Raw genomic sequence first — 17031 nt, forward strand, 5'->3', positions numbered from 1 at the left:
AGTACTTGAAGCTCCGTTATAGACCCCCGGTTCTTTTGTTGTTAGGATTACAGTTAGGGGGATACGAACTGGGCAGGTCTTTAAATTTCCCTCAGACCCTTCTTCAATTGTTTGTGTTTTATTGCTAGCTAATGTCTTTTAAAATACTGTTTCTACTTTCTCCCTCTTCTTATAATGCTTACGTCTCCATTATTTAATATTCACCTTTGTACTGGTTTCTTTATAGGATGAATCACCATTTGTTGAAATTGTTGCAATTTTAGTTCAATATGCCAATATATTTGTTTGTACATATTTTTACATACTAACTAAACATGTTATTTCCAGTCTTAATAGTTAAAGATAATCAGCTTGATGTTTAATTACAAAATATATTTGTTTCTGAGCAAAAATCATAATTGTTACACTTCACAGAAATTAACTGAAATGAGTCTCAATATAATTGGTCACATTTGCAGCACCTATAAAACAAATTAATTTGAAGCTGAACACATTGTTACCAAAACATTTTGAATTATTAGCTATGTCTTTCTGTACACTGATGTAAGAGGTGATCTTCTGGTTCTTAATAGCATCAACGTTTCTTCTGCAGCGCACAGAGTCCTCTCAGCCAAAGCATCAGGGCCTAAAATGAGGAAAGAATGATAGATTAACATTTTCAAATGGAACTCTTATCTTCTTCAATCTTGACTCTGTGGTCAATGGTTTCATTAATGTTTAGGCTGCGCATAAAATGCAGTTTTACAGGTCTCCTAAATACTACTACTACTGCTAATCATAATAATAATACTCATAACCTTTATCTTAATCGTATTCATAAAAATACCAAGAAAGGGTTGGTTGCCTGAAGGGCCATTCACATTCTGAATCAACTTGTAATTAGCATATATAGAGTGTTCAAGGGGTCGGCCTTCTTCAGCAATTAGCCTTGGTGCCAATCTCATTCACAATTTGCATCAGTCCTTTGGAATGTAAGGGAGCGTGTGTAAATGAACATTTTCCTGCTTACGGCAGAACAGAGTTTAACTGTCCTGCAGTTTTGTGAGCTCTCTCAGAGAGTCACCTGAAGGATACCTCCTTTGTAAACCATTGATGCCTCCATTGCAAACTATTTTGTAAACCATTGATGCCTTCTGTGTAAACCATTGATGCCTCCTTTGTAAATGATTGACATCTCCTTTGTAACCCATTGATGCCTTCTTTGTACACCATTGATACCTCCTTTGTAAACCATTGATGCCTCCTGTGTAAACCATTAGTGCTTCCTGTGTAAACATTTGGTGCCTCCTTTGTAAAACATTGATGCCTCTTTGTAAACCATTGAAGCCTTCTTTCTAAACCATTGATGCCCCCTGTGCAAACCATTGATGCCTCCTTTGTAAACAATTGATGCTGTATGTGTAAACTATTAATGCCTCGGGTGTAAACCATTGATGCTTCCTTTGTAATCTATTAGTATACAAGGTGGTACAAATACATCATATCTCATGAGCAATTCTCCTTCAATGGTCAATTCATGACCAATTAGTTTATAATCTTTTATTTTTTTATTCAAATTTCTATTTGGTGTCCAACCATTCACCACATATCTGATTCGAAACAATATCCTTTTTCATAGCTTCCATCCATTCATTATTTCGGATAGACCCTTCACAACCATCAATGGCAATGACCACACACACAACACACTCCTGGTCTGACATATCAATAAGTTCATCCACATCTTCAATTGGTGATCTAGACAACCAATCACCCCTTCTATTTAATCCTCCAGATATATGTCTAACTGCAAAATTACATTCCTGTAATCAAGACATCAACCTGATCAACCATGAAGTAGCAGTTGCAGTTCCTCTACTACAACCGTCAAACATAAACAAAAGTGGTTTCGATCTGTTACTATTTCAAAACTTTTCCCCATAAATAACTTTTCAGTTTGTTTTTCAGCCCACACACTTGCCAAGACTTCTTTCCCAATAGTACTGTACTTTTTTTCTGCACCTTTTAGCCCCCTCAAAATAAAGTCCACAGTGTATTCTTTGCCACCCACCACCTGGTTAAAAACAGCTCCTAAGCCTTTTTTTTAAAGTAATATCTCTAATGGTGCAACAAAATGTATGTCACCTTGAATAAAACGTACATGATATTCACTCATTCTAAGAAATTACTTTAACAAACTTTGTTTTTGAAGGTCCCTTCCTTTCAGCCTTTATTACATAAGGTTTTGCAAATTTACATTTAGATTTAGTGAGAGTATTACCTCTATTTTAAATTATCTTCAAAACCTTGTTCAAAATGTTGGTATGTTCTGGTACACTCTTTGCATGAATCATAATGTCATCTTGGAAGGTGTGAAAAACTTGCATGCCCTCAAAAAAGAAAATTACAGTCAACAACCTGAGCAAAAAACACAAAAGTAAGAAGCAAAATTACAGTCCAAGTCTCAGTCCTCAATCTTTTCTTCTTGCTTTGTTGCAAGGTTATTATACATCCATGTTATAATCCTCTTAACACTTGTTGTCCAAGCCACAACCCATGTTTCGTCTATACGACTGTAAGCCATAGACTTCATCAGGGCACTAGAAAAGTTATACAGTCATACAATCAGGATAGAATCATAATAGTCCAAGACACTTCTTAAGTTAAAATTTAGCGAAGAAGGTCATTTCACGCATTAGATCAATCATTAACAGGACCATAAGTTCAGAGGAAGGTCACGTAAGACCACAAATCCTTAATACCGCATCACGGTTGGGAAGAAAATCCCTCGTGTCTTCAGTGGCGTGTAGCCCGATTAATGATTTGTGGTCTTATGTGACCTTTGCTGGACTTTAACTTAAGGATTGTCTTGGTCTATTATGATTCTATCCTGATTGTATGACTGTATTCGTTTGATTAACTTTTCTAGCGCCCTGATGAAGTCTATGGCTTACAGCCGTATAGATGAAACACGTGTTGGTACGGGTTGTGGCTCGGACAACAAGTGTTAAGAAGATTATATAATATGGATGTATAAGAGCCTTGTATAAAGCAAGAAGAAAAGATTGAGGACTGAGACTTGAACTGTATTTGTGCTTCTTACTTTTGTGTTTTTGCTCAGGTTGTCGACTGTTAATATTTATACTACTTGTGGACCTAGGCCTACATATTTACAGCACAGGGTGGTCACTGTACGATAATCTTAGAGCATCTGTATACATAGGAATATTTGAATTGCAGAAACGTGTGCACTACTCTGCGCAGACTTCCCCTAATACCTTTCCTTTTTAAGTTTCCCTCAAAAAAGATAGTCTATACATTTTTGGAACACACTGGAGCTAATGCCAGACCAAAAGGTAGAAAGACATTGTGATACACTCCAAATGATGTAATAAAAGTGGTTAAATCTTTTAAACTTCCAGCCAACTTCTCTCAATGATCTGTAGACATTAAATCAATAATTGAAAAGTATTTTGTTCCACTGACTGAATTACACATCTCTGTATTTTCAGAAGTGGATGACAATCCACTACGATGTTTTTATTTAATGATCTAAATCTGCACAAACTCTAAATGCACAATTTGTTAGGTTTCGCCTGCACAGCGCATGTGGTGTATTTGAGAAATCTATTGTTTTTATATAAACTTTAAAGGGCCTCCTCTCCTCTCACTCCTAGCTTCTCATTGGTTCCTGTGCATGCCACCTTCCTTTCCTCCATTTCTATTGACTGTAGCATATCTTCCTGCATTTACCAATGCTTGTTCTTGTCTGCTTCTTTTATCTGTTTTCCCATCACCGAAATAATGTTAATATCCGCTTTGGCGGAACTGTATTTCCATAAAGTTGTGCCCCTTTTTGCTTTAATATAACAATTTATTAACTGGGGAGACTAAGTGATTTGCATAAAATCAACGGATGTTGTGAGGCGCCGCCGAGACTTGACACGGGATTCCCAGCTCTCATCACCGAGTTCCTTCTACCAGACTGATTAAAACACTCTTTATTCATTAAATAGGTGAAACCGATGCATTACCAATGCTTGTCTTTATAGTAATCACTATTGTCGAAACCCACTCTGATAAGTCATTTGGTTCTATTATACCATCTTTTCACAGTGTACTTAATAGTTCTTTCTGACTGAAAGTGTACTTTATGAGTCACTGGTATGGCACTTTCTTATAACTTGATATGATGGTCAAATGCTTTTACGCAACCAATATGTGTGAAACATACCTTATCATGTTGTTCCAACACCTCTTCAAGTAGCAAATCCTCGTCTTTTGGCTCTACACTGAGAATAAGCATATCTCCTACAGTAAGGGATCCTCAGAGACAGGTTTTAGCAAAATACCTAGTTTACCAATATCTTGCTATCCTATTGTATCTCTTCCCCTTACTGTCCCAAACATTTTTATGGAATGTCCTTTGAATTCAAAGGTCAATAAAGTATCCTAGCATTTCAATGTCAAATTCTTCAAATGCTTTTGGATTGTCATCTGACTCTATCAATTTCACATTGTTCCACAATATATAAAATGTATGATCAGCCAAAACGGAAATTGGAGAACCTGAATCAGCCATTATAGATAATTCTACTTTACCTATATGTACTATTACTAATGGACCTTTACATTTTCTTAGTTTTGAGTCAACAGTTAGATCAATGTTGGAACACATTTCCTCATCTAAATCATCGACTGAATTCACTTTTACTGTGCGAGTTGGCCTGGTATTTCCACAAACATCCCCAAAATACCCCGCTTTTTGGCACTTCATATATATTTTTCCAATAGTTGGACACCCTGAATGATTTCCAAAGTGATTTTTTAAGCCACATCTATAACAATTAAAATACTTTTATTGTTATGGGTTAAGGCATGGTTTATCCTGAGGCTTCTTTGGTGCATGCATGCGTATGAGAGTGCTTGTGTCGATCAAGGATGGTTGACTTCCGCTGGCTGCTTTACGTAACGAAGTCTTTAGAATATTTAGGCACAAAAGAGTTGTATGACAATCCGTCCCTATTATGGCAACCACAAAAGATGTAGTAAAGTGTACATTGCACTAATAATGGGATAACAGAAGCACAACGCATGCTAACAATGGTAAGATATGTGCCACTATAGTGACAGCAAATGATATAGAACCATATTTAATCCGGGAGATGAACCATGTCTATAGGCGGTATCAATCTCTTTTTAGATTTTGCACAATCTACTTTCCCTATTAAAATCTGCTGGTCCAATGAGCTACCACCATATATTATTGATCAATCATCCGCACACAATTACTTGCCATTTGCTCCTGTTCTGCCCTTTATGTGAGGTCCCAAGGCAAGACTTTTTAATCCCCATTTTACGGAAATTTTATTTTAGACTGTATCTGGAAGGTCTATGTTACTTACAGTGGCTGGAAAATGAAGATGTTTGTTGGGATATTATTAACTTCTTAAAGAAAATTTAGCACTTAGAAAAATATATGAACAGGTTTCATAGGGATAATACCTCAGGTGACCACAGTACTATCTAAGCTCTATCCCTGAGATGAAGTAAACTGGGATATTATAAATTAGCCTGTTTTATAAGTCACAGCATCGAGCATGAAATGTTCATACTACAGATTAGAATGTTTAATATCTCAAATAATGATGTCACTAGTCATTTCTGCATATGCATCCTTAACAAATTATAGTATATATCCAGCATTGTTTTAAATGCAATGTGAAATTCTGGTTTGTGATGTAATGTTCTTAAATTTCATGCTTTTATGGATTCATGTAAATCCGAATAAAGATTTTATGACTATGATAATGAATTAGAAGATATTTTTACAAAGAATGTGTCTGACTTTTGTTTCTCCTGTACAGTCGTAAAAGTTCCTCCACTTCTTTTGATTCTGTTTTCTTTTCATGGACAACACAAACCGATTGATGTTGTGTATTTACTAATGAGGACATTTTTGTAGATAATACAGATCTTTCAATAACTTTGGCTATGTCTAAGATGTCAATAAGTATTGGATTTCGACATGCCAAATGTCTTTCATGTATTTTTTTAGAAGAAGAGTGAAATCCAAAAGACCTCTCAAATACATATCCATCATGTCTTCAAATTCACATGAAGCTGCTAAAAAAAATACGCAAACCCCCAATGTACTCTTCAATAAGTGCTTGCTCCTGTTGTTTTCACATATTAATAGCTTGCCTTTCCACCATATCATTTGGTGCTTCAATAAACTGTTTTCCATTCTTTTTGCTACCTCCTCATATTCATTTAAAGGTACCTGCTTCTATGTTTAGTAGGTTATCAGAAAACCCTTTACCTGCTGTACCTAACAAACCAGACATACATGCTTTTTTCTGTTCAGGATCAAACTTTTTGCCATCAATAGCAATTAAATAATTTTCAAATGACTTGTGCTTGTTTTCCATCTCATTACTGGTTTCCCTGGTGACTGAAGAAATAGTGGTGGTTGATTGAAAATATTGGTATTAGCCATGCTGATTAATAACTTGTACAGGAATGCTATAATAACAATATTAATAGAACGCACTCTACTCTATAGATTTCAGAATCAGCGTGTAGATCGCTGTTGTCGACTGCACTGAATTAAAGCGTGCCAATCGCCGTTTTAATTGGCTCTATAAATCATGCAGTACAGTTAAACCTTTGTGACACTTTCTTTAAATAAAAGCGTGCCAATTGCTGTTATAATTGACACATTAGTAAATGTAGCTTTAGCAGTAAAGACTGGATGGCAGTGTCTGCTCGACGGTTGATATTTCAATACATTTCAGTTTAAAACACCATTAGAACTCTTCACATTAGGTGTGCAAATCACCATTGTAAACATGAATGGCTAGTAATAAAGTTCGTAAAATGGTGTGCATATCACCGTGAAGGTACCAGCTGCAATGTAAATATGCCGGTATTCTAAGTTGGCCGCCGGTGCTTTCAGCCGTACATATGGATTTCTTACTTACAGGCAGGTACTAGAATATTTTTACAGTGTCTCCCACATACGTCAAATGATGTCCCTGCTTGCGGTGGAGCTTAGGTTCTAGACAACAACGGGCTATCTCATGTGCTGTGCCCGCATTTCAAAAGAGCGTGACAGTTTCCGAAAATGCCTGCCACGAGCCAACCATGCCAATTGCCACACATACATTGCCGATCTCATTGGTAAGTCTGAAACTGTCACAAGCGCCCATCCCTGCGCTTCGGCGCAAATAGAAACAAGCATTAGCGTAGCCAATAGATCTCGCGTTTGGGACCTTCTAAGTATTTAGTTATGCAGCACAATTTTCTTGGTGCAACCACATCAACTGTTGCATGGCTAAACACTTATAAGGTCCCATAGGTGAGACCTATTGGCTGTGCCAATGCTTGGTGTGGTTGTGTGTGTGGTTGTGTGAGTGTGTGTGTGGTTGTGGTTGTGTTTGTGTGTGTGTGGCTGTGTGTGGTTGTGTGTGTGTGGTTGTGTGTGTGGCTGTGGTTGTATGTGTGTGGTTGTGTGTTTGTGTATGGTTGTGTGTGTGGCAGTGTTTGTGTGTGTGGTTGTGTGTGTGTGGTTGTATGTGTGGTTGTGTGTATGGTTGTATGTGTGGTTGTGTGTGTGGTTGTGGTTGCGTGTGTGGTTGTGTGTGCGTTTGTGTGTGTGGTTGTGTGTGTGTTTGTGCGTGTGTGGTTGTGTGTGTGTGTGGTTGTGTGTGTGGTTGTGTGTGGTTGTGCGTGTTGTTGTGTGTGTGTGGTTGTGTGTGTGGTTGTGTGTGTGTGGTTGTAGTTGTGTGTGTGTGGTTGCGTGTGATTATGTGTGTGTGGTTGTGTGGTTGGTTGTAGTTGTGTGTGGTTGTGAGTCATAACTGCTGCACCCGCCATAGCGCTTTGAGATCTAAAGCGCTACATAGGTGTAATCGACTAAACAGTCGCCAACATGCTGTGCTTTTAACGCCTTAACCGCAGTGGTTTTTATGCTGCGATGCGGGCGTTCTAAATGGTGGGTGGGGCTGCGTCGGCAGTTGGTCGTGTGCAGCACTGGTGAGGGAGTAGCTGACGGGAGCATGGAAGGGGTTAAAGAGAATGTGCCAAAAGTTTCTAGCTTCCTCATCATGTCCTCATTAAAGCGCCAACAAAAGGACTCCCTGAATGGTGCAACGGACATGAAGCAGCCTCTGCGATCAGAAATAAACACTGTGAACATTGTCCAGTTTCACGTAACATTTCCTTAATGTTCCTTAAGTAACAAAACAGTAATACTAAAAGCATCTCGAAATAAACTATGTTGAGATGTTTCATAAATCACAGCTTTAATGTTGCTGAAAACCCTGCATTAACACATAAGGTTCCAAATGGAACTTGTGCCCGTAATAAAAGTCAGCCTTGGCCAAGCTTAAACATAGTTTGCAAACAAATACAGGAAGCTGACAAAGACAAGAAGGGAGTGCAAATAATGAAAGTGAAACGGCTACAAGTTAGCGCGTGCCATACAAAGGCAGGAAGCTGGCAAGGAGGGAGTGATAGAAGGGAGGGGGTAAGGGAGGGCCTTAACACACACAATAAAAGAAGCCAAATGTCAGCTGTGCACGTCACGCGTGCGCTTGTGTGGGTGATAGCAAGCTGGTGGCCGGCAAAGTAGCACTTTTCTAAGCATCTACTAAATGTCTCGCCAGTGCAACGCATGCGCTGGCTCAGGCGAGACCTAAAAAGTACATACATTTCGTCATTCAAGCACTTTGTAAACGCCAAAAGTTGACCTTGTTAAAATGCTAGAAAATAATTGCTTTTCTGAAAGAAGTGCTTCTTGGTGGGCCTTGGAATCCTTCTTCTCGGTTAGTGCACAGATCATTGCCAAATTGAGGCGTTTAAAAGATACCGCAACTCCTTTTAATATTTATAAATTATTAATTTATTTATATCACATAATTTAAAAAAATCCCACAAGACGAACGCATCAAGCAGTAGGGGTGAGTCCTCTTGAACAATACTCCTTCTGTCACCACACATTATAAATACCCCCTAACAATATTCCAAACCCCGTATGACATAAAAACATTTTACACTTTACTCACCGATACAACAGCAAATAAAATGTGAAGAGAGGCTCAGAGTGTGGCCCACATCCTGTGGGATATATGCACAATATTGTGTGTCACAATATTGTTCTGACAAATTATCATATTATAATGAATAATCTGATGGACAATATTTTAGCACACAATATGCCTTAAGATTTCTCTGTCAGAGACCCCACTCAGAGGTGTGGCAGAGAAGTGAATAAATTACCAATCGGCAGAGTGAAGAGTCCCTGCATCTTTGTTTTCAAAACAAAATCCTGCTGTGGGAGTTTATCATAGAAAACATAACAAATTTAGCTAGTTAACCAAAAACGACATTGGGCCCGATTCACAGAACTAACTTAAGACAAAATCCTAAACTTACTACTTTTAGTATTCATAGAAGTTAGGATTTTGTCTTAAGTTTGTCTTAAGTTTGTCTTAAGACAGACTTAAGACAGACTTAAGACAAAATCCTAACTTCAGTCTGTCTTAAGTCTGTCTTAAGTTTGTCTTAAGACAAACTTAAGACAAAATCCTAACTTCTGTGAATACCAAAAGTAGTAAGTTTAGGATTTTGTCGTAAGTTAGTTCTGTGAATCGGGCCCAGAGTCTCTTGTTCAACAAAGCTTCACTACAACCACATCACCGACAGATGCATTGAAGGCCGGGAGATCCCCGCTGGCAGGCAGGGTAGGCAGTGATCTTCTAACAGGACAGCAGCTACACTGCCCATTCAAAGGGTTTAAATGACCCCCAGAGACCTCCTTCAATATATTAACCAGACCTTGCTTAAGATAAAGAAACAATACATTGAAATGGAATATTTCATCTTTTACCTTTTGATCTGCTCGTAGGTTGCTCGGTCTCCATGTTTCAACTCCTGGAAATCAAAGAATCAAGTATTAGAAATAAAAATATTTTAGTAGATTCCCTTTGCTCTAGGCCAGCATCAGATGTGTATATGCCTCATTTATATTAGAGGGTACAGTCTGGGAATAGTATGGCACAGTTTGGATAGGAATGTATACACCAGCAATTGGTGGATAGCTTGTCCACCTTCTTCATGATTCCCTGTGTCATGCAGAGGCGTGAATGCAAAAAGGACAATAGGCTCAGCTGTCATAACCCAGAGAGACACAGACTCCATGGATCTGGAACAAACAATGCCCCCTATGCCAGGAGCACAGCTGGGATGCCAGGGGCCCTGGTGCAAGCATGGAAAATGCCTCCTTAGGCTGCTGTTAGGGTAGTAAAACACATCATTGTCAGGGATCAATGAACCTCTCCGGGCCTCTGGTCCCTGGTGCCACTGTACCTGATGCATCAATGGTAGCTTCATCTCCTGCCCTATACATTTGTGTAAAACTCCCCAGTATGTCAGGAACATTCAAGCTTTTGTTTTACAAAACTTAAAAAGAAACACCAGACACGATGACCGGACAGACAACTCCTCATTGAGCGGAGACTAGGGTTCTCACAAGCCTTCTGTTAGGTGAACACACACTCAATCATTGCTCAGTTAATCTGAGGACTATGATTTGTTGGGATTTATTGTTTTATCTGCTGACGTTGCCAGATCATGAGTTGGAATTCAGCCATTTATCCTTCCGACACATAATTAAGAGCAAATACTGGTACTAACATCTGCTATGACATGGAGAAGTGCGCTATTAAGAATTCTATTAACACAAATATTAATAATAGTTAGTATTGTTGTTATTGCATATTGTTTCTCCTGTCGGTTAGTTTGCATCAGTTCTTGATTTATGCTCTGCTGATGTTCTCCTCCCTGAGACTCCTCATCTCCCTCTGTAACCTTCAAAGTTGAGGACCAAGAACATCTGCCCTGCCTCTGTTTCCTGTTTCTCTGTCCCTCAGGCAGACAGACTCCTCCCCACAGTAACGGCACCACCACTTCCTCTGCCAGGGATATGCTTCCTGTCTCCAAGGTGGAATACAATAATGACTGTAATTTAAAAGTCATGTGATGTCAGAAGGTCTGATCCTTGTACTGTTTTATGTACTTACCATGTACGCTGGGTCTGCAGCGGAGCCGGGATTCTGTAGGAGAGAGAAGGAAAAGACTTAGTGCATGTAACAAATATAAAACAGGAAGAGAGCATCTGACATCAATAGAGCATCCTGTCCTGGCGGCCCTATGGCTGGAAGGATAGTACAAGAATAAACTGACTTTCACCTCTATAGCACCAATTATACTTCACAAAGCAAGACCTCTCCCAAGTTCCCTGATGTGGAAGTCAGGCCTATCAATAAGGAATTAAGGACAACACTACATCACAAATCAACCGATAGGAACCCGATCCTACATCAAAAAGATCTACACCCTTGGTCTTTGCGTGATCATCTGCCGTATGGCCAGCTGCTGGGGATCAAAGGGAACTGCTCAAGGAATGAGGACTTCAAAGTCCCAGCAACATCTCTGTGTGAGCAACTAAGGGAAAGAGGTTACCCCAAAGAACTCCTGAAAATGCCAAATTGAGGGCTTGATTTACACCAAGGGAATGCGTCTTATCGAAGAAAGTCAAGGAACCCATGACCAAATTGGTGTGTGTCTCTACCTGTGGACAATATACAAACCAATTCCGCCACATTATCCTGAAAAATTGTCACTTGCTCCAAAATTTGAAATGCCCGTTTGAAAGACAACTCTTTGCCAAGAAAAGAGAGAATTGCGCATTGGCCAAAAACTGGTGAGGGTCGACTGTACCTCAACACCAAAGAAAAAGGACCTATGAGTCCATTGGAATCTGAAACCCATTGAGGGCCACCACATATGTGGGAACTGTGTATCATGTGAAACAACATGCGAAGGATCTTTGTTTGAGAATAATACCATCAAATAGACTCACAAGATGTTTTCGAATTGCAAAACTGAAAATTTCTTTTATGGGATTACATGCCCTTTTGATAACTGTATATTGGAAAGACTAACCAAGAGATCCGGTTGAGAATAGTCCAACATCGATCAAGAATTTGCACTAAAGTTGCAAATGCTCCAATGGTGAGCCCCTTCATTCAAGCGAACTATAGGAATAAGCTCATAAAATGGACAGTCCTCTGAGTAGTCAAACAAACACCAAGAGGCGGAGATATTGAAAGAATCTTGCTATACAAAGAAGCTTACCTCATCATGAGATTCAATAGCGCTATATATGGTCTTAATGAGATATCAGAAATGTATCGAACCTAAAAGAGACCATTTTGGAATGATCATCACAGTTACCGCTCGCTTTCAAACATAACAAAATACAGAACGTGTTTGTGCCCCTAATAAGATGTTTCACTGCGTCACTAATATAGGACGAATCACCGGAAAGCCATGGTCATGCAAGAAACTGAGGAAAAATTCAAAGTGCTCAAAAATTCCAATAAAATATGATGGACGACAATTCAACTGAATATGTGCGCTCATGCTTTCAAAAATTATTTGGAGCAACCTCCATTGTTAACTGTCTGAACTGGGGTGGCAGAGTGGGCTAAAGAACGGTGATGGATTAAACCCAGATCTTTTGACTGGGTATGAGTGTTTGATTGGTTCAGATGCTCCGTCTATCCCCACCCCCTTTTGTACCACTTTCTAAAAGTGGCATTTCTAAAATAGTAAGGTTAAATCCAACTTTACCATTAAAGAGCATTTATCATTACATTTCAAAGATATAAAACATGATGCAACATGCCTTCTTCATCAGGAATAACATCTTAAAAGTGGATTAAGGAATTCCCCATGCTAGCCTATGAGAGGAGTAGGCCTCACAGTAGTGAATAATGCATTTAGCTGGAAATGTAAAACATAAAAGTACGTGTAATACATTTTGGTGACACAACACACTGCCCTTAGGTTTACCTAGGGCCTACCATAGGAGTGAATTATGGGTAATAAATGAGGAGTTTAAGGATTGGCAAGTGGTTTTAAATGCGAATTCAAAGTGGCAGTAAACTATACACTGAGGCCTTACAATGGCAGGCCTGAGCCAGGTTTGAAAGCTACTTGTGTGGGTGGCACAACCAGTTCCAACTGGTAGCAGTTAATGTACACTCCCTGGGTATAAGGTATACCACTGTATGCCAATTGTGTAGACTCCAAGGATACCACCTTTAGAGAAGAGGGCGCATTCACTTTAACACTGTTTCACAGGGAAAAGTCCTCAGAGTTCTAATGCCAACACAAAGGTCAAACACATTCTTTTCGGGACCATTTGCTGACTTATAGAGTGAAGAATGAGCTATCATATTGTTATAGGACCTTAAATGATGTTGCAGGTTTTTGCTCTTGCAAACATTGTTTACTTAGCTACATGTCATAATAGATCTAGGAATGGTGGCTTTCCCTGCATGCACAGGAAAAGTGCAGATGATGACAGATTCAGCCGTTTGCTAGCAAAATTCAACAAGCCCTTAGTGGTGGCTCCCGTGAGGACCTTCCTACTTTCACAAAGATTGATTGTTTTTGATGACACACACCTATCCTTGTCTATTACAACCAATGCAAGTGAGGAACACCCTTTGTAGGGCATTGGCAAGTCTTGCAAACTTATAACCCATAATTCATTTAGTGTTTTTTTTTTGGCAGGGGCAGAAGAAGTGGAATGTCTACTTGTGAGGCATCATGGTTGACCTCAACTTGAGCCTAGGTCCTGGTCTGTTGCACTTATAGATGCTTTGGTGTTTGGTGGTGCTTAATTTTAAAAATACATATTTCCATTTTAATCATTCTTGTTTAATTTTTCTTACTACATTTTCATTCCTTTTAGAATTTAGTTGTGGGACTTTTATTTTGTTTTATTTTGACTTTGTAACTGTTATGAAACATCATTTTCAGTTAGCCTGGCTTCTCTGTGCTATAACTAGAAGTTGGTGGGACCAGGATTATTTATTGAACTTTGTGTTTGATTTCACAAGAGTGCGGATTTCTTACTGAGACAGCACTCAAATTAGTTCCCCCCAACTAGCAACACTTTTCCTTATGCTAATCATCCAATTTGGAGTGTTTTACTTGGAGAATGTTCCCCTGGGAGAGACCCCTTTGTTTCCAAAGCTGGTTTGCTTACAAACAGTGCCAACTCAACCCCTGGTGGAGGTATTGCCACAACCCATTTTCAGGCACAATCTGCCAGCATGTGCAGCACACCTTGCTCCACCATGAAAACATACCAGAGTTTGAAAAAGGTGTGTATTACTTTCTTAAAGTGATAGGAAAGACCCTCCCAACACACATTATATGAAGGAGACTAGGTATGTAGGCAGCGACAACATATGTAGAGAGGTGTATTGCCAGCGTCATGTATACTTAAGCCAGGCAGGGGTCTCACCATTCAGGCACAGCACAGGCAGCTCATCTACATTTACTGAAATTAAATGTACTAAAGAGTTAAGAGATACCCCCCTAATGAAGGAAGGGAGATTTCCTGCAGCATCTTCAGCTGACTGTAGCCCCTCCCAGACTGTCACAGCAGGACACCTCACGGGGTAACTCTGCAGAATAGGAGGCAGTGTATCTGCCAGACACAGCCTAAACTAATCCCCCCCCCCCAATCTATGCTCTTCCTGCACAGAGAGAAAGGCCTCTGCACTTTGTTCCATACAGTATCAACATTAAAAACAATAAAAATATGAGTACAATGGATTTTCTATTATGAAGCATTATTTACAGGACTTCATCACTGTCTGCTACTCACCGCTGACTGTTCCTCACGCTCTTTTCGCTCATTCTCATATTGGGTATCAGCATTTTTGATAATGCTGGGATTCTGGTACACATTTTCATCTGAGACAAAGAGGGGTGGAATCAATACTGTTGTGTAACATATGCAGAGTATATAGCATATAATATACAGAAGACACATTAAGGATCATTTTACCTTTGTTTGTGACCTTTTGTTTCAGACGTCTCTCATAATGAACCGCCATCCCAGCCACAATGATTACAGCACCTAGGAGAACTCCACAGGCCACGCCCAGGGTGATCTGCCAACAGGTGCAAGGGGTGGGGCAAGGTCTGCCTGTGGGAGGAAGCAGAATGGAAGCAGCCAGTGAGTGTCTTAATTATATACACTGGATCAGAGCACCTGCAGTGGAGCTGTGACAATGTTCAGAGTGGGTTGCTGGCCATAACGCCATCTCACTAAAGATTTAAGGATGGTGATAGAACAGTGGGTGTACTAAATGGACATACATGAGCAAGAGCATATGGACACTGAGAAGAGAAATACATTTTCATAAGTATATGGCTAAATTGTGTGTTAAGGTAATGTCAGTCTTTGTGCATCTAAATTATCAAATACAACTACTCGGCATGGGAAGCGTTGGGCGTTAATCTCAAGATCATAAATGTTTTGGAACCATCTTGTAGTCAACTTTGTACAAGATGGTCTATTTCAAATATTCTCAAAAGATTAATTGTAGTATGGTGTTACCACAAAATGTCTTCCAGTGCCCTTTCAACTACCTGAGTTAAACTGCCATTTCCATGGTGCCTTACCTAATCAGATTATCCTTCCCACCTACCCTGGGGAATGTACCAGGAAGTGTGCGTTCATCCTTCCAAAATGTTCTTCTTTTCCAAAGAGGGCCAAACAAGACAGAATCCCATCCTTACCAACAATTGCCCTCACTGCACCGAAGGTAGAGTGTATGGTCATAGTACTCATGAATAAGAGCTCTTCTGACTTAGAATGCAGATCAACAACCCACTGCTACATATCTTGCAAGATCTTCTTAGGATTAGAAGGATTAGAATGCTGCTAATGCCTCTCGTTTAATTACCGAGTAATTCCTAACCATGCTAGACAAAAAGCAGCTAGCAAAAGTGGTGGCTTTCTTCCCTCCCTCACATACCTGCAAGAGAGCATCCCTGAAGGCTCATGGCACTAGCATTAACTGTGACAATAGTTTTTAAACCAACATCAAACATAGGCAATACACATGGTCCAGCAATAGCCCCTTTTACATCATCACTTTTTTATTTTTTATTTGATCCAGACCTCAACTGAGATCAACAAATACAAAATTAGAATAATTTTAAATACTCATAAAAATGCTTAGCTAAAACACTTTTGCTTTTTTAGGCTCACTACAAGATGGTACAGTAGCGATGTTCAACCACCTAATCAGACAACATTAGAAAGAATTTGATAGAATAGAATAAACTCTTCGGATTGTACTTCTTGTTTAAAACAGCTTCAGGAAGCTTTTTAAAAACTTAAACAGGTTATGACAAACAATTAATTAACCGTAGATTTCCACAATGTATATAAATCTTGAGCAGAGAAAGCGTTATACTTTAATTGAATTGGGATTATGTAACGTCGGCGGGCCTTAACTATGCTCTCATTAGGACAGATTAATAAAACGTGGAGCAAATCTTATTATTATTATTTTTTTGTCCTGCACATATATTTATTCATTTTTACTTTCTTTTTTTATATATATATTGGATGTTTTTGTATTGGTTTTTATTAACCACACAAATAAAGAATTACTAACAATCCACTGCTCAAATACAATTTCCTCAATTAGGGCATTAAAACAGGGCAATTAAAACAATTTTCACGGTTAAAACCGTCCGCTCTCCGGAACAAAACTGTACAGTGGTTAAATAGTCGTGCGTATTTTGATACCAGGATAGCTTAGGAAATTGTTATGGTATGGAGGGTTGATTGGGTGGGCCGAGAGCATTAATACATTTCAGGGGATTGCATAGTGGTGAACTTTAGGGCTCCAATGTGTGAACTCAACAACTTGAAAAAGAGAGAATCACCACCTCACACTAATTCCCAGATTGTATTACTAACCCTCGTTATGTTTTATAAGCCTGCAGTACTACTGCCTTTTCTAGACACCTCCTCCAGGAAATGGTACCCATTAACCTGTACAAACAGTTTTGATGTACTTAATAGTTGGAAGATGTGGAATGACTTCCAGTGGCCATGGACCCTGAGCAGCCTTTAACTAGCTTCCCATGGCTGTTAACCTCATT

At 39.2% G+C, this 17031-nt stretch overlaps 1 protein-coding gene across 1 annotated transcript in view; it reads right to left on the bottom strand.

Annotated features, from left to right (window-relative positions):
* Nucleotides 1-417: 417 nt before the first annotated feature.
* Nucleotides 418-17031, bottom strand: part of LOC144766586 (cell adhesion molecule CEACAM6-like) — a gene marked incomplete at its 5' end in the record, with an annotated part of 93650 nt that continues 77036 nt past the window's right edge. The window contains 5 exon segments of the mRNA XM_078650381.1: nt 418-579; nt 581-625; nt 9872-9915; nt 11064-11096; nt 14915-15055. Coding sequence (XP_078506507.1) covers nt 418-579; nt 581-625; nt 9872-9915; nt 11064-11096; nt 14915-15055 — 425 coding nt within the window.

This window comes from Lissotriton helveticus, chromosome 7 (genome assembly GCF_964261635.1).
Source record: "Lissotriton helveticus chromosome 7, aLisHel1.1, whole genome shotgun sequence".
In the NCBI taxonomy this organism is placed as follows: Eukaryota; Metazoa; Chordata; class Amphibia; order Caudata; family Salamandridae; genus Lissotriton; species Lissotriton helveticus.